The sequence below is a fragment of the Panulirus ornatus genome, chromosome 40 (genome assembly GCF_036320965.1).
Source record: "Panulirus ornatus isolate Po-2019 chromosome 40, ASM3632096v1, whole genome shotgun sequence".
NCBI classification, from domain to species: Eukaryota; Metazoa; Arthropoda; class Malacostraca; order Decapoda; family Palinuridae; genus Panulirus; species Panulirus ornatus.
Window position 1 is genome coordinate 12,401,248 of NC_092263.1, and position 22,680 is coordinate 12,423,927.

The 22,680-nt window shown below is 45.7% G+C and overlaps 1 protein-coding gene across 1 annotated transcript in view; it reads left to right on the forward strand.

Annotated features, from left to right (window-relative positions):
- LOC139761509 (uncharacterized) overlaps positions 1-22,680 on the forward strand; it is a 104,631-nt gene that overhangs the window by 71,810 nt on the left and 10,141 nt on the right. The window contains exons 2-13 of the mRNA XM_071685774.1: positions 6,882-6,980; positions 8,997-9,061; positions 9,191-9,336; positions 10,701-10,877; positions 12,284-12,415; positions 13,476-13,644; positions 14,885-15,094; positions 16,330-16,467; positions 17,646-17,761; positions 19,070-19,266; positions 20,837-20,961; positions 22,328-22,362. Of these exons, the coding sequence (XP_071541875.1) occupies positions 6,882-6,980; positions 8,997-9,061; positions 9,191-9,336; positions 10,701-10,877; positions 12,284-12,415; positions 13,476-13,644; positions 14,885-15,094; positions 16,330-16,467; positions 17,646-17,761; positions 19,070-19,266; positions 20,837-20,961; positions 22,328-22,362 (1,609 nt within the window). The remainder of the gene's footprint in view (positions 1-6,881; positions 6,981-8,996; positions 9,062-9,190; positions 9,337-10,700; positions 10,878-12,283; positions 12,416-13,475; positions 13,645-14,884; positions 15,095-16,329; positions 16,468-17,645; positions 17,762-19,069; positions 19,267-20,836; positions 20,962-22,327; positions 22,363-22,680) is intronic.

The following is a 22,680-nucleotide window of genomic DNA, read 5'->3' on the forward strand; positions in this document are numbered from 1 at the left end:
GGAGATGTTCCTATGACCTCATCTATTCGCCGTGACAAACCCCTCCTGATGTCCACAAACTGTGTGACATCACCGGCTCAGAAGACAGAACGATGTCAACAAGCGGTCTGATCTCAGTCAACAGTGTGGAGAATTGTGTCCTGTCGTCTGCACATTTCATCATCAGGGAGTTTACACAGTGGGAGGAACCTGAGCTGGGTACGCTTGCCTCAGTTCCCACTGGCTTTGTCTCAGTGGGGTTGGTGGGGGGGGGGGAGGAAGGGGGTGTGGTGTAGGTAGGTTCGAACTGTACCTATTGTATTGCTGGGGGAGAGCTGGGGGAGCTGGGGGGGGGGGGCTTAACTTAACAGCTGGGGGGTTTTATGTCTTTCATCCACGTCTGGATCAATGGCTTGGTCAAGTCTATCTCATCATTTGGGTTGGAGGTACGTTATTTTTTTTTTCTACTTTCCTTCTCTTTTTTTCTATGTCTTTTTATATCTATCAGTTCACCGGTGATGTATATATATATATATATATATATATATATATATATATATATATATATATATATATATATATATATATATATATATATATTCTAAGCTTTCTATCTATTTATCTACCTAATCTACCTACTTACCTACCTGCTTAGTTATATATCTATCTATCCGTCTTTCTATCGATCTATCTATCAATTTTTCTCTCCATCTATCTTTCTATCTATCTATCTATCTATCTATCTATCTATCTATATTTCTCTCCATCTATCTTTCTATCTATCTATCTATCCTATTTCTACCCCCTTTCTCCCACACATCCAATCCATTTTTAGCCTACAGATAAAAGTATGCTCGAAGGCTTTTCACAAATTACAAACAAATTCTGATAAGTGATAAACACCTTCTCTATAAAGAAATAAATGATTTATCATAATAAAACGTGAAATCGCATAAGCTTTGAAATCATTAAGATTGAAATGAATTATCCTACTGCAGAGTTGATAATCAGACATATGTCTGTCTGTCTATATGTCATGTCTATCTGTCTTTATGTCTGTCTGTCTATATGTCTGTCTGTCTATATGTCTGCCTGTCTGTCTGTCTGTCTGTCTGTCTGTCCCCTGAGCTCACACACAGATACCCAGACGCAACCTCACCCCATGCATCCACCAATGCAGCGGACATGCAACATCTTGCAACACACACACACACACACACACACACACACACATTCATGGCTGCTATGATGATAGTCGCCTGCAGAATACATCAGTAGTTCCCCGGACGCTTGAGAATGGGGACAGAAAACGTGGTGTGGAGGGAGGAGGAGGGGGACTCCCAACCCAACCTACACTCCCTCCATCCCAACCCCACACCCCAAACTCCCTCCCTCCCTTTCCCCCTTTGCCTGCCCCTGCCCTTCGCCAGTTTGCTTGCCACACACTCCACATTTTTATTCCTCACTTCTATTCTCACTTACAAGGAGAAAGAAAGGGGGGAAGGCTGGGGGTAGAAGGGGAAAGAAAGAGGCCAAATATGTAAATGAAGAGAAAATGTAAAATTCCTTTTTATCTTATTCTATTATTTTTATTTTTTTTTTGTCTATGGACATTGTGGCTTTTTTTTTTTATGCAAGATTATCAAAGTCTAGATAAAACGTATATTTGTCAATGTCTAATTTGATTATATGGCTTCTAGTAACCTGTCATGTGTGTATCTCGTGTCATAAATCTATGCCTGTCATGTGTGTGTCTCGTGTCATAAATCTATACGACCCTCGAGCACGACGGTATATATACGACCCTTGAGCACACGACAGTATATATACGACCCTTGAGCACACGACAGTATATATACGACCCTTGAGCACACGACGGTATATACGACCCTTGAGCACGACGGTATATATACGACCCTTAAGCACACGACGGTATATATACGACCCTTGAGCACAGGACGGTATATGCGACCCCTTGAGCACACGACGGTATATATACGACCCTTGAGCACACACGACGGTATATACGACCCTTGAGCACACGACGGTATATACGACCCTTGAGCACACACGACGGTATATATACGACCCTTGAGCACAAGACGGCATATATACGACCCTTAAGCACACGACGGTATATATACGACCCTTAAGCACACGACGGTATATATACGACCCTTGAGCACACGACGGTATATGCGACCCCTTGAGCACACGACGGTATATATACGACCCTTGAGCACACACGACGGTATATACGACCCTTGAGCACACGACGGTATATACGACCCTTGAGCACACACGACGGTATATATACGACCCTTGAGCACAAGACGGCATATATACGACCCTTGAGCACACGACGGTATATACGACCCTTGAGCACACACGACGGTATATACGTCGTGCTCAAGGGTCGTATATATACCGTCGTGTGCTCAAGGGGTCGCATATACCGTCCTGTGCTCAAGGGTCGTATATATGCCGTCGTGTGTGCTCAAGGGACGTATATATACCGTCGTGTGTGCTCAAGGGACGTATATATACCGTCCTGTGCTTAAAGGTCGTATATACACCATCGTGTTCAAGGAGTTTGATACACGTATATCACAGAATTAAGTCAATTAACCATAGCATCAGTGAAGGCTAAATTGCCACATTGTATATTCCTCAAACAGCAACAGACTTGCGCAAGAGTTCTGCGCAACTTGTGTATTTTTGGGGAGGGTGTGAGGCCTGAGATGGTGGGCACAGAATGCGTCTGGCTGGAGGCCCCCCCAGCTGCGTGTGTGTGTGTGTGTGTCTGTGTGTGATACACACACACACACACACACACACACACACACACACACACACATGTCAGGCATGTTATTCAAATTGCTTTTCGACGCGTGCCGCCAAGACGACCCCCAAACGAGCGGTCCAGTTGAAATAACCAGGCTGGGGGGGGGGGGACCTCCACCTCCCACCCCAGAACCGTAACGTAACGAGGGAAGGGGGGGGGTGAGGGGGCAGGGTTGCAGGGGGTCGTGTGTTACGTGTGTGTGTGTGTGTGTGTGTGTGTGTGTGTGTGTGTGTGTCATGCGGGTTAGATAAATCAAGATATCTATTTTTGTCTCAAATGTCAGTAACATCTGTCGTTTTCTATCCCTCCCTCTCTCTCTATATATATTTGCGTGTGTGTGTGTGTGTGTGTGTGTGTGTGTGTGTGCGCGTGTGTGTGTGTGTGTCTCCCATCCGGCTCAATGTCTATTTATATCATATATCTGATGGTAGAAGAGTGAAAGGCAAATCTAAATACAAATGTTACATGGTGGGCAGCTGGGTGCTCTGGTGTTTTCAAACTCTAAAAGAGAAATTGTTAGAAAATCTTTCTTAATCTTTTTTCTTATCTTTTTTTTTTTTTAATATAAGTTTTCGTAACTACGACAAAGAATTATCTTTGTGTCGTCCGAGGCAGTGTGAAGCGATAGTGGAAGATAAGGAACAACGGAAATGGAGAGCATTTGAATGAAAACGTGACAACAAATAACACATTTACTGATGACTTAAGTTACATATAATTCAGTTATTTGGGATTTATGGTCAGTTAGTAGAATAAATGAATGACAGATGTTTCATGTCGAGAGAAATAAACACATACACAGGAATAAAACTGTAGAGTTATGAGACAGAAAGTGTCCGTAGATTCTAAGATAATAAAAGAGATCATAAGAGAGTAAACAATAATAGAGTAAATGATAATAGGGTAAATGATGATAATGGTATAAGAATGTAGAAAATTAAGTTCAAATGCATGGGAAAAGTTCAGTTAATATTTATGATAATTACAGGCTAATTGCTGATAGGTAAAGCCCTTATTAGTATCATTCATTATTTTGTTAAATACGTCCTTATATATAGACATTTCAGGGTTTAATATGCATATTTCCCCGAATTAATTTATATTTAAGTCTGTCCTTAACTGAATTTCGATAAAATTTCATTTTCTTAGATAAATTATTGAAGAAAACGAATTAATTATTGGGGAAACCTTACTAAAAAAAGGGGAAACATTCGTGTATGTACATAATCATTGAAATTAATTAGGGAAAGCATACGTATAACATATTCATAGAGAAAAAAGGTTTGGAACCAAAGTAAAGAGAAAGAGAGAAAGAGGACATGACCCTAAAGCACGAAAACAAGCACATTTGAACTAGAAACCTAGAGAAAAACATCTTTCCCCTCCCATCTCTTAGAAAAAATATTAAAACCAGACCAAGGAATGGGAGGGAAGTGAGAGCCAGAGTGTGGGTCAAAATATGAGATCCTGTTGATGTCCTCCTTAATCTCTCTCTCTCTCTCTCTCTCTCTCTCTCTCAAGGACCTCAAGATAGACTTCTGTAGAGAGAGAGAGAGAGAGAGAGAGAGAGAGAGAGAGAGAGAGAGAGAGAGAGAGAGAGAGAGAGAGAGAGAGAGAGAGAGAGACTCTTATGTCCACTGTATGACTTTAAGACCTTGCCAGACATTCACGAACTGAACCTATCGTTACAATCTATTCATATTTTTTTTTCTTCATTTTCTTACATTGTATTTTTAGATATATTTTTTTTTCTCTCTCTCTCTTGATATGTAAGACTATGAGGGATGAGAGTGAACTTTATCTGTCTGTCTGTGAATGTACGTGTGTGTGTGTGTGTGTGGGAGAGAGAGAGAGAGAGAGAGAGAGAGAGAGAGAGAGAGAGAGAGAGAGAGAGAGAGAGAGAGAGAGAGAGAGAGAGAGAGAGAAAAGAGGAGGTGATAATTGAGGGTGTTGCTGAGGCCTGAGGTAATTAGAGTAGAGAAATGAGAGTCTTAATGGAGCTTGATGGATGGCTAATGGGGTGGTGTTGGTGTTAATTAATGGGGTGTTGGTGTTAATTAATGGGGTGGTGGTGTTAATTAAGAGTGGGACGGAAATGGTTCAATGGGGACATGATACTAATGCTGTGCACAACACAATATCATCCAGGCGTTAATGGGTATATGATGACTAGACGAAGAAGAATAATTGGGGTAATTGGAAAGCTTCGTGTGGTTATAATTGGGGTAATTGGAAAGCTTTGTGTGGTTATAATTGGATCCTATTGCTACCAGGAGAGGTAATGGAGCTAATAGTAATCGTGGTTGTGGATTGGTTATAATGGAGGAAATAAAAAAGGGAGACAAATTGGTTGGAATAATTGGTACAAATGGGGTAAATGGGAAGTAATAGGCACAAATGGGTTGAACCAGAATTGAGTAATGGGTAGAAATCTGTTAAACTAGAAATGAATGGGCACAAAGTAAGAGGTAAAATGTGATTAAACGTGAATTGGTTGGTAGAAATTGGCTAAACCACAATTAACAGGTACAAGTGTTTAGATACAAATAGGATAAACCAGAAGCTATACTGCTCAAGTAATGATAAACCAAAGAAATCAACAGATAAAAATAGGTTAAACCAAAACTATATAGAAAATGAAAGGTTGTAATCACAATTAAACTTTTGTATTGCAATTCTGTGAGAGAAAAGTCATCTATTAAGATCACTCCAAATTCTCCTCCAAAGAAATCTATAAGGAAGTGAATACCACAATTCTAACTTCAAGCCTCTTCGTTGTCTATCAACTGATTGTTATATTTCTTCCTTGTGTCTCCCCTGATAATGATGTGATTATGACACGAAAGTGCACTTGTGAACTTATCGTCTTTCATTTTCCCCAGTGGACTCATAGGAATATATATATATATATATATATATTCTTTCCCAGCTCTCATTTCTTTCTCCCATCTCTCTCTCTCTCTCTCTCTCTCTCTCTCTCTCTCTCTCTCTCTCTCCTGCCCATGCAGTTGGCTTGGTGGGGGTGGGGGTGGGGGTGGGGGTTGGGGGTAGAATGTGGGCGATCTAGGTCCTGAGTGTTAAACCAGATGGCTAGTTCCCTCCCCCCCCCCCCCCAGCTGACAGCTGTGACCTGGAAGAGAGAGAGAGAGAGAGAGAGAGAGAGAGAGAGAGAGAGAGAGAGAGAGAGAGAGAGAGAGAGAGAGAGAGATGGTATAACCTAATAATGAATCTAACTAACTACCATGAGGCTAATGATGCTCACTGGTCATTAGACTTGTGAGTAATGATGATCTCTGATCACAAAAGCCTCGCCAGTGATCATGCTCAGTGATCTAATTCTTATTAATCACACAGTACTCGCAGATGTGGATGGGCCATTAATCATTAAACTGAACTGATCATAAGGCTGACGGATCATAAGGCTCACAAATGATTAAGGTCACACGTCATTATATTCATTAATCATAAGACTCAAGAGACAATGTTGCTCATTGATCATAATGCTCAATGATCATAATGCTCAATGGTCATAATACTCACCAGCGATGGTGCTCAGTGATCTTTATGGCCAATGATAATCATCATACTCAAAGAATAATGCTCGCTCTTGATGATAACCTCCATTAATCATACTCAATGGAGTACTATGATTATTAATCATTAATCACTAGACTTCTCATTATACGTAGCATGATAGCTGGCCCAACACTGAGGTCACTAGAGATGAACCCTTGTGTTCGAACCACCTCAAGTCACTCCTTCGAACTGAACGAACCCCTCATCCCACTCCCCCTTGGTTCGAACCCACTCCCCCCTAGTTCGAACCACCCTCAACCCCTCTCTCCCCCTAGTTCGAACCACCACCCCCTCACCCCACCTTTTCTGACCTCGTTTTGTCTCAAGAAACAGCCAATGACCTCTCGTGGGTCCAAGGAAATGATGGGTAAAATCCCTCTCCTCTCCTCTCCAACACCCACTCCCCTTCCTCTTTCCCCATCACCCCATTCACCTTCCTCCACCAACCGATGACTCATTCTCTCCCCCTTTTCATTTCCAGGCCCAATGCATGTGTGGTGGAGGAGATCCCCAACACCGACCTCGAATTTTGGACGGAGTGTCGCTACTGGCTGAACAGGAAGATATGTGGACGAAGAACGTAAGTAACCAGGCCTTCTGATGAGTTAATATGTTCACTGGTTGGAGTTGGGGAAGGAAGAGGAAGAAGAGGAAGAAGAGGAAGAAGAAGGAGGAGGTGGTGGGTGGGTGGGTGTGGGGAAATGTGTTGGACGAAGAACGTAAGTAACCAGGCCTTTTGATGAGTTAATATGTTCACTGGTTGGAGTTGGATGTGAAGGAAGAGAAAGAAGAAGAAGGAGGAGGAGGAGGAAGAAGAGGAAGAAGTAGGAGGAGGAGGTGGGTGGGTGGGTGGGTGGGTGTGGGGAAATGTGTTGGACGAAGAACGTAAGTAACCAGGCCTTTTGATGAGTTAATATGTTCACTGGTTGGAGTTGGGGAGAAGGAGGAGGAGAAGGAAGAGAAAGAAGAAGAAGGAGGAGGAGGAGGAAGAAGAGGAAGAAGAAGAAGGAGGAGGAGGAGGAGGAGGAGGTGGATAGGTGGGTGGGGGGGGAAATGTGTTGATAAGATAAGAGGAAGGGGGGAAAGAAGAGAGGAAGGGGAATGGGTGTTGGGTGGGCTGGTTGGTGAGGAGGGGTTTTCTGGTTTCCTAAACTTGGCCTCTCTGTTTATGTCTCTGGACCTTCCCCACGATGCTGTGTGTGTGTGTTTTCTGATCCCTTTCAGAGGGTCCAAGACCACTGACTTATATCTCTTTATCTCTATCACTTGGAGGTCAAGACCACTGTCTTATCTCTCTTTATCTCTATCACTTGGAGGTCAAGACCACAGTCTTATCTCTCTTTATCTATATTACTTGAATGTGGGCTGTCCTCGAAAAGTCCATTTTTCGTACTTTGGTTTAGTACTTACACTTGGCTTTTCCCTGAGTCCAATAGTCTTTCACTGTGCAAGACATACCTCACCAGCTGTGCTGAACGTACAGCAGCGTTCATCTTGGCTAAGATGGGATCCTACATCCCCTTTTCTTTTACCAAATCTTTATCCTCCCTGTTAGGGCTTGCTGGGTTCGGCCACAATGGCTTATCACACTGAAAACAAGACATACTGGGCTATGAAACTCTTCCCCTCAAACCTATATCTTCATACGTTTTTCAATCCTGTTCAATACCAGTGTTTAGAAAAAAAAAGACCCAAAAAAACACTGCTCTTCGTAAATTCAAGCATCGCTTATAAATGGAAATTCTGGTGATCTATACAAATTTAACTCACAAACCTATTCTTTTTCCTGGTCCTTAACCACAACTGTATGCACTAACAAACCTGCAATTCAAACTTTAATCCTCTCTTTCGAACTGCTTTGTCTATAGCTAACTGTCTGTAACTGTCAAAGGAACAGTTTACAGCTCTTTGTGTCCCCCCCAAACTCTACCTTGGGATAAAGTCCCATCTATTCCACTCCCCTTCCACCACTTCAATCTAGCCTCTCCATTTCTTCCTTCTGTGTAACGTAGCCACGACATGGGTATGTCTTTGGCCCATGCAATGGATTTTACTACAAGTAGATATATAATAGACTACCCTCAAATCCTACATTCCGTTTTCTTTATCTTCGTTTTCTATTGGAAGATAGAAAACTACATTTCTTTCATCCCACACTATACTCTTTGTCAAACCTCCACTGTGAAATACAGGACTGGGGTTTTTCCATCAAATAAAATTGAATATACAAGATTTTTATATTGTTTCGAATAATCGACTCCTTTATGATAGACATAAGTTACTAGTTATAATGCTTTTAATAAACGAATTCCCTAAAAACCTCAAAAATTTCTCCCAAGGACATAATAACCTCAAATCCAATTTCTTTTTATCTGATTTTTTTTTACTTAATTTTTGATTTTACTTAAGAAATGACTTAGTTCGAAATGGAAGTGATAGAAAACGGGAATGAATACCCCACTTTCTTTTGCGTAGTACGTTTGACATATACGTTATATACCAGCGTATTAATAACCCCTTTACAATGAACACTCGTGTTGGCCTGTGTGCTGTGCTAATCCAAACTCTAATCACCTAAACTCTAATCACCTAACAGGAGGATTCGATTCGAATGCTGTGAGGGCTTCGAACGGATGAATGGGGATGATGGCTGTACGAGAGGTAAGATTATCAGAGAACCGTCTTTATAGAAAATGGGATGTAGTAGAGAGTATGATACCAATGTAATTAAAGTTATATACTTTATGTAATTTAGTGTAACCACCCCACGCCCCTTACTCTCTACAACAGTGAAGCCACTGATGAACTTGCTGGAGACGGCGGAGTCACTTGGGGCCACGAAATGGGCTCAGTACATCCGTGAGTCCGGCTTGGCCGGGGAGCTACAGTCCGCTGGCGCTTACACCCTCTTCGCCCCGACCAACGAAGCCTTCGAGGTAAGGTCTCGAAACGCGTTTTTACCGGCCCTCGTTTGACGTGGTTCTCTAGGCCTCGTTTGACGTGGTTCTGTGGTCTCGTTTGACGTGGTTCTGTGGTCTTGTTTGACGTGGTTCTCTGGCCTCGTTTGACGTGGTTCTGTGGTCTCGTTTGACGTGGTTCTATAGCCTCGTTTGACGCGGTTTTGTGGCCTCGTTTGACGTTGGTCTATAGCCTCGTTTGACGCGGTTCTGTGGCCTCGTTTGACGCGGTTCTGTGGCCTCGTTTGACGCGGTTCTGTAGCCTCGTTCAACGCGGTTCTGTGGCCTCGTTCAACGTGGTTCTATAGCCTCGTTTGACGTTGTTCTATAGCCTCGTTTGACGCGGTTCTGTAGCCTCGTTCAACACTTTCAGTCATCAGTTCGAGGTTAAAACTCTCTTATCACACTATTTAACTGACGCCAGTCAACTTCGCATATGTTAAATTAACCTCAGACACATTTAACCTCAGCTATCATATATATAGCCATGTGCTAAACAACCTCACACCTCTTGGTGTTATATTAATCATGTCAAGTTAATGTTAATCTTAACATTTGAGTCATTATCTTTAACTTTAAATTACCCATATGTTAACATAGATAATGTTAACGATCATTAACCTCAAACAACCTACAGAAACCACAGGGTTCTTCTAACATCCCAACCCCACAGCCAACATACCATCCCCCCCTCATCAAACCAAACCCCTTCCATCTACACAACCCCCCCCACACAACCCTCCCAATACCATCCCCCTCATCAAACCAAACCCCTTCCATCTACACAACCCCCCCCCACACAACCCTCCCAATACCATCCCCCTCATCAAACCAAACCCCTTCCATCTACACAACCCCCCCACACACAACCCCTTCCCCCCCAACAACCTCAACTATAAACCATTCATCCCAACTCATTCTCCCCCCCCATACAAAAAATCTAACACACCCCCCCACACACCCCACGAAGACCAAACCACCCCGTCCCCCTCTTCAAACATTCAATTAACCCTTATCTCAACCCCCCAAAAAACCCCAGGAGGTCCCAACCTCACACACCCCACCCATACGAAACCATAACCACACTCCCCCCTATTCAAGCATTCACCTAACACCCCCCCCCCCCACCATCTCAAAACCCCCCCTTAAAGAACCTCAGGAGGTCCCAACCCCCACACAACCCACCCACACACAAAACCCCAACCACACACACTCCCCCCATTGCAAGCAATCAACTAACAACCCCCTCTTCTTCCCCCTCCTCAACAACCACCACACACACCCCCTTCCTTCCTTCCCCCATCTCAACAACCTAACAACCCCCTTCTCCGCCCCCCACACAGAACCTCAGAAGGTCATTAAGGAGCCAGATGGAGACGTACCGGGGCAATCCAAACAACCCAATTCTCCTGTACCACATCGTGGCCACCAAACTACTGAGCGAGGAGTTCAAAGCTAACAAGATGGTTGAGACGAGGCACCAAGGCCACAGTTTGAGGATCAATAAGTACTCCAATGGTGTAAGTGCAAAGGGCGTGATGATCATTAATCATTATTGATCATTATAATCATTGGATCAATGATGCGGTGATAATGATCATTAATCATTATTGATCATTAATCATTGGATCAATGATGTGATGTGGTGGTTATGATCATTAATCATTATTGATCATTGATCATTATAATCATTGGATCAATGATGTGGCGGTGATGATCATTATTGATCATTATAATCATTGGATCAGTGATGTGGTGATGATCATTAATCATTATTGATCATTAATCATTGGATCAATGATGTGATGTGGTGGTTATGATCATTAATCATTATTGATCATTAATCATTGGATCAATGATGTGATGTGGTGGTTATGATCATTAATCATTATTGATCATTGATCATTATAATCATTGGATCAATGATGTGGTTATGACCATTAATCATTATTGATCAATGATCATTGTAATCATTGGATCAATGATGATGCGGTGATAATGGTCATTAATCATTATAATCATTGGATCAATGATGTGGTGATGTGGTTATGATCATTAATCATTATTGATCATTAATCATTATAATCAATTGGTCAATGAGGCGGTGATGTGGTGGTTATGACCATTAATCATTAGTGATCATTGATCATTATAATCATTGGATAAATGATGCGGTGATGATGATCATTAATCATTATTGATCATTAATCATTATAATCATTGGATCAATGATGCGGTGATGATGACCATTAATCATTATTGATCATTAATCATTATAATAATTGGATCAATGTTGTGATGATGACCATTAATCATTATTGATCATTAATCATTATAATCATTGGATCAATGATGTGATGATGACCATTAATCATTATTGATCATTAATCATTATAATCATTGGATCAATGATGTGATGATGACCATTAATCATTATTGATCATTAATCATTATAATCATTGGATCAATGACGTGGTTATGATGATCATTAATCATTATAATCATTGGATCAATGATGCGGTGATTATGACCATTAATCATTATTGATCATTAATCATGATAATCATTGGATCAATGATGCGGTGATGTGGTGGTTATGATTATTAATCATTATTGATCATTAATCATTATAATCATTGGATCAATGATGTGGCTGTGATTATGATCATTAATCATTATTGATCATTAATCATGATCATCATTGTTGTTGTTGTTGTTATAATAATGATGATGAGGGTTAGCGTTGTTCTTGGTATTGCTATATTATTATTATCATAATTGTTATCCTAATTATAATAATTATTATTATTATTATTATTATTATTATTATTATTATTATTATTATTATTATTATTATCTTTGAGGGGGGAACGACCTTCACTAATACGACCCTTCCCTTTCCCCTTCCCATCTCCTCCTCTTCCAGATGACGACCATCAACTGTGCTCTGCTCATTAGGAAAGACCAACACGCCACGAATGGAGTCGTTCATCTCATTAGCAACATCCTGGACCCGTCTGTGGGCATCTCACAAAACGTAGCAGACATGGTCCTCAATGTGAGTTCTGCAGGCCCGGGCTTGGTTGGTCCGCGAGGTGGTGTGGTCTGTGGTGTTTTGGGAGGGTGGTGGTTTGTGTGTGGTGGTTTGGGGTGTTTGAGGGAGGGAAGTGAGGGAGGGAGGGCCTTGGGTTCTTTCGTGGTCTGTGTGTTTTGGGTCTTTTTTTTGTGTGTGTGGTTTGTATGGTCTGTTTGTGTGGTCTGTGTGGGGGGGGGTTGGGGTGTTTTAAGGGGGGAGGGCTTGGGTTCTCTGGTGATCTGTGTGGTCTGTGTGTTTTGGGGACTTTTTTTGTGTGTGGTTTGTATGTGGTCAGTGTGGCCTGTTTGTGTGGTCTGTGTGTCTTGGGTCTTCTATGGTGGTTCTGTATGGTCTGTGTGGCCTGCATGGCCTGTGTGATTGGTGGTGGTCTGTCTCCATTGGTGGTTCGTTAGTCTGTTATTTATGGTGTTCCATTTGTCCATGTGTATGTCTTTCTCTGCTTACCTGTCTATCTGTGTCTATCTTTCTCTGCTAACCTGTCTATCTTTCTTTATTCCCCCCCCCCCCTTTAAACTCAACCCTTCACACCACAAAACGTGTCTCTCTCTCCCCCCCTTCAACTCTCCTTCGCGTCACACTAGCTCTCCTCTACCCAAACCCCACACACAATACAACGATTCCATTTTCACCTCGTTGGATGGACAGTTTTCTGTGTCCTCTCCCCCCCTTCAACTCTCCTTCACGTCACAATAACTCTCCTCTACCCCAAACCCACACACCCACCCCTTCAACTCTCCTTCACGTCACAATAGCTCTCTTCTACCCCAAACCCCACACACAATACAACGATTCCATTTTTACCTCGTTGGACGGACGGTTCTTTCTCTCTCCCCTCCTTCAACTCTCCTTCACGTCGCAGTAGCTTTCCTCTACCCCAAAGCCACACACTACAATACAACGATTCCATTTTTACCTCGTTGGACGGACGGTTCTTTCTCTCTCCCCTCCTTCACGTCACAATAGCTCTCCTCTACCCCAAAGCCACACACTACAATACAACGATTCCATTTTTACCTGATAGGACGGGCGGTTCTCCGTGCTGGCGAACATCCTGGAGAAAAGCGGCTACATCAACGTCCTACGCACCATGCAGAACTCCATTACCATCCTAGCGCCCTCAGACGAGGCCTTCCAGAAGCTCCCAGAGTCCAGGCGAGAGAAGATCATCAACGACAGAGAAGCCAGACTAGGTAGGTAGTGCCAGGGTTGTTCGATGAAGGTGCATCCGTCTTCTTTGTGCTTCATCATCGTCGTCTTCCAATTTATTTCCTTGAATTATTATTTTTTTTCCTTCTCTCACTTTTTATGTAAAGATTGAGAAAAGAGATTAGAAATGATGTTTATGCATTTTGTGTTTATTTACCTATTTATTTTTGGGGTTTTTGGGTTGAAGGAATCATATTAATAGTTGGTTTTTAAGGGGTTTTCTTTAGCATTTAAATCTAAAAGGCCTCGCATATTAGGGGGGGGAACCATTAGACTTTCTTCGAATCTCTCTCTCTCTCTCTCTCTCTCTCTCTCTCTCTCTCTCTAGCCAAGCCTAAGGACAATAACGCTTTACCATCCACTGGTGTGAAAGGTGATTCAAAGGAATACGTTCGTAGGGTAGAGAAAGAAGGATTATGTATTTTCACGCAAGAAACTAACAAATTCATTAGCCATATAAAAAAAAAACAAAATGCTGCTCTTGGGTTTAAAAAGACTCACTTTCACTCCATCCGCATATCTCCTCCGTGTCTCTTTTTTTTTTCTTTTTTAACCATCTTCTCTCCTCTCTTCTTTCTCGCAAACCCTCAGTATCACCTCACCTCTCTTCCTTCTCGCAAACCTGAACCATCTCCTCTCCTCTCTTCCTTCTCGCAAACCTTAAACCATCACCTCTCCTCTCTTCCTTCTCGCACCCTCTCACCATCTCCTCTCCTCTCTTCCTTCTGGCAAACCCTCACCATCTCCTCTCCTCTCTCCCTTCTCGCAAACCTTAAACCATTACCTCTCCTCTCTTCCTTCTCGCAAACCTTAAACCATCACCTCTCCTCTCTTCCTTCTCGCAAACCTTCACAATCACCTCTCCTCTCTTCCTTCTCGCACCCCCATCACCATCTCCTCTCCTCTCTTCCTTCTCGCACCCCCTCACCATCTCCACCCCTCTCTTCCATCTCGCAAACCTTCAACGATCTCCTCTCCTCTCTTCCATCTCGCAAACCATCACCATCTCCTCTCCTCTCTTCATTCTCACACCCTCCTCACCATCCCCACCCCTTCTCTTCCATCTCACAAACCCTTCACACCGTCTCCTCTCCTCTCTTCCTTCTCTCAAACCCTCACCATCTCCTCTCTTCCTTCTGACAAACCCCCTCACACCATCTCCTCTCCTCTCTTCCTTCTCGCCAACCAACCCTCCCTCACCACCTCCTCGCACGCCCCACACAGCGCTGCTGCAGAACCACGTCATCCCGCACGTGATCTGTGAGTCAGCTATCACAGGCGAGCACAGGGTACGCACCGTCTCTGATAATAAGTTGACCTTCAACTGTGACATTGATGGTGTTTACGTGGAAAGGACCAAGCTTAGGGGCAACTTTAACCTGGGCAAGAACGGCATAATCCACATGATCGATAACGTCCTACTCCCAGATAGAGGTAAAGATAAAGATTAGAGATAAAGATTAGAGATAGTTTTAAAAATTAGAGATAATGATGAGAGATAATTTTAAAAATTAGAGATAGTTTTAAAAATTAGAGATAATGATGAGAGATGATTTTAAAGATTAGAGATAGTTTTAAAAATTAGAGATAATGATGAGAGATAATTTTAAAGATTAGAGATAGTTTTAAAAATTAGAGATAATGATGAGAGATAATTTTAAAGATTAGAGATAAAGATTAGAGATAATTTTAAAGATTAGAGATAAAGATTAGAGATGATTTTAAAGATTAGAGATAAAGATGAGAGATGATTTTAAAGATTAGAGATACTTGTAAAGATTAGAGATAATTAAAGATTAGAGATACTTAAATATTAGAGGAGATACTTAAATGTTAGAGATACTTAAAGATTAGAGAAGATACTTAAAGAGTAGAGATACTTAAAGATTAGAGATAATCAAAGATTAGAGATACTTAAAAATTAGAGATACTTAAATATTAGAGACACTTAAAGATTAGAGCTACTTAAAGATTAGAAATACTTAAAGATTATAAATACTTAAAGATTAGAAATACTTAAAGATTAGAGATACTTAAATATTAGAGATACTTAAATATTAGAGATACTTAAAGATTAGAGATACTTAAAGATTAGAGATACTTAAAGATTAGAGATACTTAAAGATTAGAGCTACTTAGAGATTAGAGATACTTTTATCTAGTGATAATCAGAGAGATGTAAGTTTTATATACATATATTTTTCCCTATGATGGTTATCTATTTCTAGTAATGTTAAAGGGTCGATAGATAGCGTGTCTCTCTCTCTACCTGGTTAGAGGTCGATAGACCTCGAACCAGGTAGAGTTAAGGGTCGATAGATAGTGGACCCACATCTGAATCAAGAATTCCCTCACTTTAGCCAATATACTCATCTCCCTCCTTCTTCCCTCCCTCTCCCTTCCCTCTCTCACCCTCTCCCTCTCCCTCACCCTCTCCCCTTCTCACCCTCTTCCTCACCCTCTCCCACACCCTCACCCTCTCCCTCACCCTCTCTCACCCTCTCCCTCTCCCTCTCCCACACCCTCACCCTCTCCCTCACCCTCTCTCACCTCTCCCTCACCCTCACCCTCTCCCCTTCTCACCCTCTCCCTCACCCTCACCCTCACCCTCTCCCTCTTCCTCTCCCTCTCCCTCTCCCTCTCCCTCTCTCCCTCTCCCTCTCCCGCAGCCAAGAACTTGATTGAGCTGGCTGAGAGTCGACAACTCTTCACGTTCGTCGAGCTGGTTCGAAAAGCTGGCTTGGAAGAGACCCTGAGCCACACGGGCGACTACACTTTCTTCGTCCCTGACGAAGCCGCTTGGTATGGTAGGTATTGTGGGGGAGGGGTGTATTGTAGGGGGCCGTATGGTATGGTATGGGAGGGTGGGTGTATTGTAGGGGGTCCATCTGGTATGGTATGGGAGGGTGGGAGTATTGTAGGGGGCCGTCTGGCATGGGAGGGTGGGTGTATTGTAGGGGCAGTCTGGTATGGTATGGGAGGGTGGGTGTATTGTAGGGGGCCGTATGGTATGGTATGGGAGGGTGGGTGTATTGTAGGGGGCCGTCTGGCATGGGAGGGTGGGTGTATTGTAGGGGGCCGTCTGGTATGGTAGGGGTGTGTGTATTGTAGGGGGTCCGTATTGTAGGGGGCCGTCTGGCATGGGAGGGTGGGTGTATTGTAGGGGGCCGTCTGGTATGGGAGGGATGGGGTGTATTGTAGGGGCAGTCTGGTATGGTATGGGAGGGTGGGAGTATTGTAGGGGGCCGTCTGGCATGGGAGGGTGGGTGTATTGTAGGGGGCCGTCTGGTATGGGAGGGATGGGGTGTATTGTAGGAGCAGTCTGGTATGGTATGGGAGGGTGGGTTGTATTGTAGGGGGCCGTCTGATATGGGAGGGATGGGGTGTATTGTAGGGGCAGTCTGGTATGGCATGGGAGGGTGGGTGTATTGTAGGGGGTCGTCTGGTATGGGAGGGATGGGGTGTATTGTAGGAGCAGTCTGGTATGGTATGGGAGGGTGGGTTGTATTGTAGGGGGCCGTCTGATATGGTAGGTATTTGGGGGGGGGTTTGTATGGGGGGGTGTTTGTATTGTAGGGGGTATAGTAGGTATGGTGGGATGGGGGTTTGTATTGTAAGGGGGGCCCTCTGGTATGGTAAGTATGGGGTGGGGGTGTATTTCACACGGGTTTCATTTCACACGGGCTTCATTTCACACGGGCTTCATTTCACACGGGCTTCATTTCACACGGGGCTTCATTTCACACGGGGCTTCATTTCACACGGGCCTCATTTCACACGGGGCTTCATTTCACACGGGCCTCATTTCACACGGGGCCTCAATTCACACGGGGCTTCATTTCACACGGGGCTTCATTTCACACGGGGCTTCAATTCACACGGGGTTTCATCTCACACTGGCTTGAGTTGACACATTTTGCTTTCCACGGCATTTCTTCTCGAGGAAGGCCCACAATATGACCCTTTGACCTTTGACCTCCACCAGCTGTGGATTCGGAGGTCATCTCCGAGGCCCGGCGTGACCTGGAGCTGGCGGGACAGCTGGTGCGATTCCACGGGGCCTACGGGCGCCATCTGACCAACGCCATCACCGACAACCAGGTGAGGGATAGAAGAGAGAAGAGATAGAGAGAGAGTAGAGAGAGAGAGAGAGAGAGAGAGAGAGAGAGAGAGAGAGAGAGAGAGAGAGAGAGAGAGAGAGAGAGAGAGAGAGAGAGAGAGAGAGAGAAAATTTTCACTCGAAGTCCAATTATTTTTTTGGGTCAAAAATGCTTCCCTCCCTCCCCTTAAAATATCCTTAAAATATCCCACAAGACTTTAGACCCCTAAAATACCTAAAATATCCCCTTAGAATATACTTTAGAACCTAAGATACCTAAAATATCCCCTTAGAATATACTTTAGATCCCTAAAATACCTAAAATACCCCCCTTAGAATATACTTTAGACCCCTAAAATACCTAAAATATCCCCTTAGAATATACTTTAGAACCTAAAATACCTAGAATATCCCCTTAAAATATACTTTAGACCCCTAAAATACCTAAAATATCCCCTTAAAATATACTTTAGACCCCTAAAATACCTAAAATATCCCCTTAAAATATACTTTAGACCCCTAAAATACCTAAAATGATCAATGTGAAGCGATGCTTTCCCCTTAGACATCCTTCGATCAAATTCTAAAACGTCTAAAAAGAAAGAAAAGAAAAGAAATATTCACTTTTTGTGGCTAATTTCCATTCCCTTCCCTCTTCCTCCTCCTCCTCCCTCACCTCCTCCTACTCGTCCTCCCTCACCTCCTCCTCCTCCTCCTCCTCCTCCCTCGCCTCACCTCCTCCTCCCTCACCTCCTCCTCCTCCTCCTCCTTCACCACCTCTTCGTCCCTCACCTCCTCATCCCTCATCTCCTCCTCCTCCCTCACCTCCTCCTCCCTCACCTCACCTCCACCACCTTCTCCTCCTCCTCCTCCTCCTTCACGTCTTCCTCCTCCTCCTTCACCTCCTCCTCCTCCTCGCTCACCTCCAACTCCTCTTCCACCTCCTCCTCGTCCCTCACCTCCTCCCTCACCTCCTTCACCTCACCTCCTCCCTCACCTCACCTCACCTCACCTCACCTCACCTCACCTCACCTCCACCTCCTTCACCTCCTCCTCCTCCCTCACCTCCTTCACCTCACCTCCACCTCCCCTCACCTCACCTCACCTCACCTCCTCCCTCACCTCACCTCCACCCTCACCTCACCTCACCTCACCTCCACCTCCTTCACCTCCTCCTCGTCCCTCCTCCTTCACCTCACCTCCACCTCACGTCCACCCTCACCTCACCTCCTCCCTCACCACCTCCTCCCTCACCTCACCTCCCCCACCCTCACCTCACCTCACCTCCTCCTTCATCTTCTTCTTCCCAGGCCATCATGTCCTTGAACGAGGAGAACCCCGTAAGGCTGCAGGTGTGGCGCCGTGCCCTTGGGGTCGAGGACGCAAAGATCACAGAGAAGGACATCGAAGCCCAAAACGGCGTCATCCACATCATAAATAAAGTCATTGTCCCCTCCAATCAATCCGTCGAGGACATTCTAAGATCCATCCCGGGACAGAGTTTTGAGTAAGCGACCCAGGTCATGGTGGTGTAGTATTGAACCTGGCTACCCAAGAGAACCTGGTCGACCAGGTGAACCTGGTGATCGTTCAAGGGAACCTGGCTACCCAAGAGAACCTGGTCGACCAGGTGAACCTGGCTATACGGGAGAACCTGGTCGACCAGGTGAACCTGGCTATACGGGTGAATCTGGTCGACCAGGTGAACCTGGTGATCGTTCAAGGGAACCTGGCTATACGGGAGAACCTGGTCGACCAGGTGAACCTGGTGATCGTTCAAGGGAACCTGGCTACCCAAGAGAACCTGGTCGACCAGGTGAACCTGGTGATCGTTCAAGGGAACCTGGCTATCCAAGAGAACCTGGTCGACCAGGTGAACCTGGTGATCGTTCAAGGGAACCTGGCTATCCAAGAGAACCTGGTCGACCAGGTGAACCTGGTGATCGTTCAAGGGAACCTGGCTACCCAAGAGAACCTGGTCGACCAGGTGAACCTGGTGATCGTTCAAGGGAACCTGGCTACCCAAGAGAACCTGGTCGACCAGGTGAACCTGGTGATCGTTCAAGGGAACCTGGCTACCCAAGAGAACCTGGTCGACCAGGTGAACCTGGTGATCGTTCAAGGGAACCTGGCTACCCAAGAGAACCTGGTCGACCAGGTGAACCTGGTGATCGTTCAAGGGAACCTGGCTACCCAAGAGAACCTGGTCGACCAGGTGAACCTGGCTATACGGGAGAACCTGGTCGACCAGGTGAACCTGGTGATCGTTCAAGGGAACCTGGCTACCCAAGAGAACCTGGTCGACCAGGTGAACCTGGTGATCGTTCAAGGGAACCTGGCTACCCAAGAGAACCTGGTCGACCAGGTGAACCTGGTAGTCGTTCAAGGGAACCTGGCTACCCAAGAGAACCTGGTCGACCAGGTGAACCTGGCTATACGGGAGAACCTGGTCGACCAGGTGAACCTGGTGATCGTTCAAGGGAACCTGGCTACCCAAGAGAACCTGGTCGACCAGGTGAACCTGGTAGTCGTTCAAGGGAACCTGGCTACCCAAGAGAACCTGGTCGACCAGGTGAACCTGGCTATACGGGAGAACCTGGTCGACCAGGTGAACCTGGTGATCGTTCAAGGGAACCTGGCTACCCAAGAGAACCTGGTCGACCAGGTGAACCTGGCTATACGGGAGAACCTGGTCGACCAGGTGAACCTGGTGATCGTTCAAGGGAACCTGGCTACCCAAGAGAACCTGGTCGACCAGGTGAACCTGGCTATACGGGAGAACCTGGTCGACCAGGTGAACCTGGTGATCGTTCAAGGGAACCTGGCTACCCAAGAGAACCTGGTCGACCAGGTGAACCTGGCTATACGGGAGAACCTGGTCGACCAGGTGAACCTGGTGATCGTTCAAGGGAACCTGGCTACCCAAGAGAACCTGGTCGACCAGGTGAACCTGGCTATACGGGAGAACCTGGTCGACCAGGTGAACCTGGTGATCGTTCAAGGGAACCTGGCTACCCAAGAGAACCTGGTCGACCAGGTGAACCTGGTGATCGTTCAAGGGAACCTGGCTACCCAAGAGAACCTGGTCGACCGGGTGAACCTGGCCATACGGGTGAATCTGGTCGACCAGGTGAACCTGGCTATACGGGTGAATCTGGCCGGCCTGGTGAACCTGGCTATACGGGAGAACCTGGTCGACCAGGTGAACCTGGTAGTCGTTCAAGGGAACCTGGCTACCCAAGAGAACCTGGTCGACCAGGTGAACCTGGCTATACGGGAGAACCTGGTCGACCAGGTGAACCTGGTAGTCGTTCAAGGGAACCTGGCTACCCAAGAGAACCTGGTCGACCAGGTGAACCTGGCTATACGGGAGAACCTGGTCGACCAGGTGAACCTGGCTATACGGGTGAATCTGGCCGGCCTGGTGAACCTGGCTATACGGGAGAACCTGGTCGACCAGGTGAACCTGGTAGTCGTTCAAGGGAACCTGGCTACCCAAGAGAACCTGGTCGACCAGGTGAACCTGGCTATACGGGAGAACCTGGTCGACCAGGTGAACCTGGTGATCGTTCAAGGGAACCTGGCTACCCAAGAGAACCTGGTCGTCCAGGTGAACCTGGTGATCGTTCAAGGGAACCTGGCTACCCAAGAGAACCTGGTCGACCAGGTGAACCTGGTGATCGTTCAAGGGAACCTGGCTACCCAAGAGAACCTGGTCGACCAGGTGAACCTGGCTATACGGGAGAACCTGGTCGACCAGGTGAACCTGGTGATCGTTCAAGGGAACCTGGCTACCCAAGAGAACCTGGTCGACCAGGTGAACCTGGCTATACGGGTGAATCTGGTCGACCAGGTGAACCTGGTGATCGTTCAAGGGAACCTGGCTACCCAAGAGAACCTGGTCGACCAGGTGAACCTGGTGATCGTTCAAGGGAACCTGGCTACCCAAGAGAACCTGGTCGACCAGGTGAACCTGGTAGTCGTTCAAGGGAACCTGGCTACCCAAGAGAACCTGGTCGACCAGGTGAACCTGGCTATACGGGAGAACCTGGTCGACCAGGTGAACCTGGCTATACGGGAGAACCTGGTCGACCAGGTGAACCTGGCTATACGGGAGAACCTGGTCGACCAGGTGAACCTGGCTATACGGGTGAATCTGGTCGACCAGGTGAACCTGGTGATCGTTCAAGGGAACCTGGCTACCCAAGAGAACCTGGTCGACCAGGTGAACCTGGCTATACGGGTGAATCTGGTCGACCAGGTGAACCTGGTGATCGTTCAAGGGAACCTGGCTACCCAAGAGAACCTGGTCGACCAGGTGAACCTGGTGATCGTTCAAGGGAACCTGGCTACCCAAGAGAACCTGGTCGACCAGGTGAACCTGGTGATCGTTCAAGGGAACCTGGCTACCCAAGAGAACCTGGTCGACCAGGTGAACCTGGTGATCGTTCAAGGGAACCTGGCTACCCAAGAGAACCTGGTCGGCCAGGTGAACCTGGTGATCGTTCAAGGGAACCTGGCTACCCAAGAGAACCTGGTCGACCAGGTGAACCTGGTGATCGTTCAAGGGAACCTGGCTATACGGGTGAATCTGGTCGACCAGGTGAACCTGGTGATCGTTCAAGGGAACCTGGCTACCCAAGAGAACCTGGTCGACCAGGTGAACCTGGTGATCGTTCAAGGGAACCTGGCTACCCAAGAGAACCTGGTCGACCAGGTGAACCTGGTGATCGTTCAAGGGAACCTGGCTATACGGGAGAACCTGGTCGACCAGGTGAACCTGGCTATACGGGAGAATCTGGTCGACCAGGTGAACCTGGTAGTCGTTCAAGGGAACCTGGCTACCCAAGAGAACCTGGTCGACCAGGTGAACCTGGTGATCGTTCAAGGGAACCTGGCTATACGGGAGAACCTGGTCGAC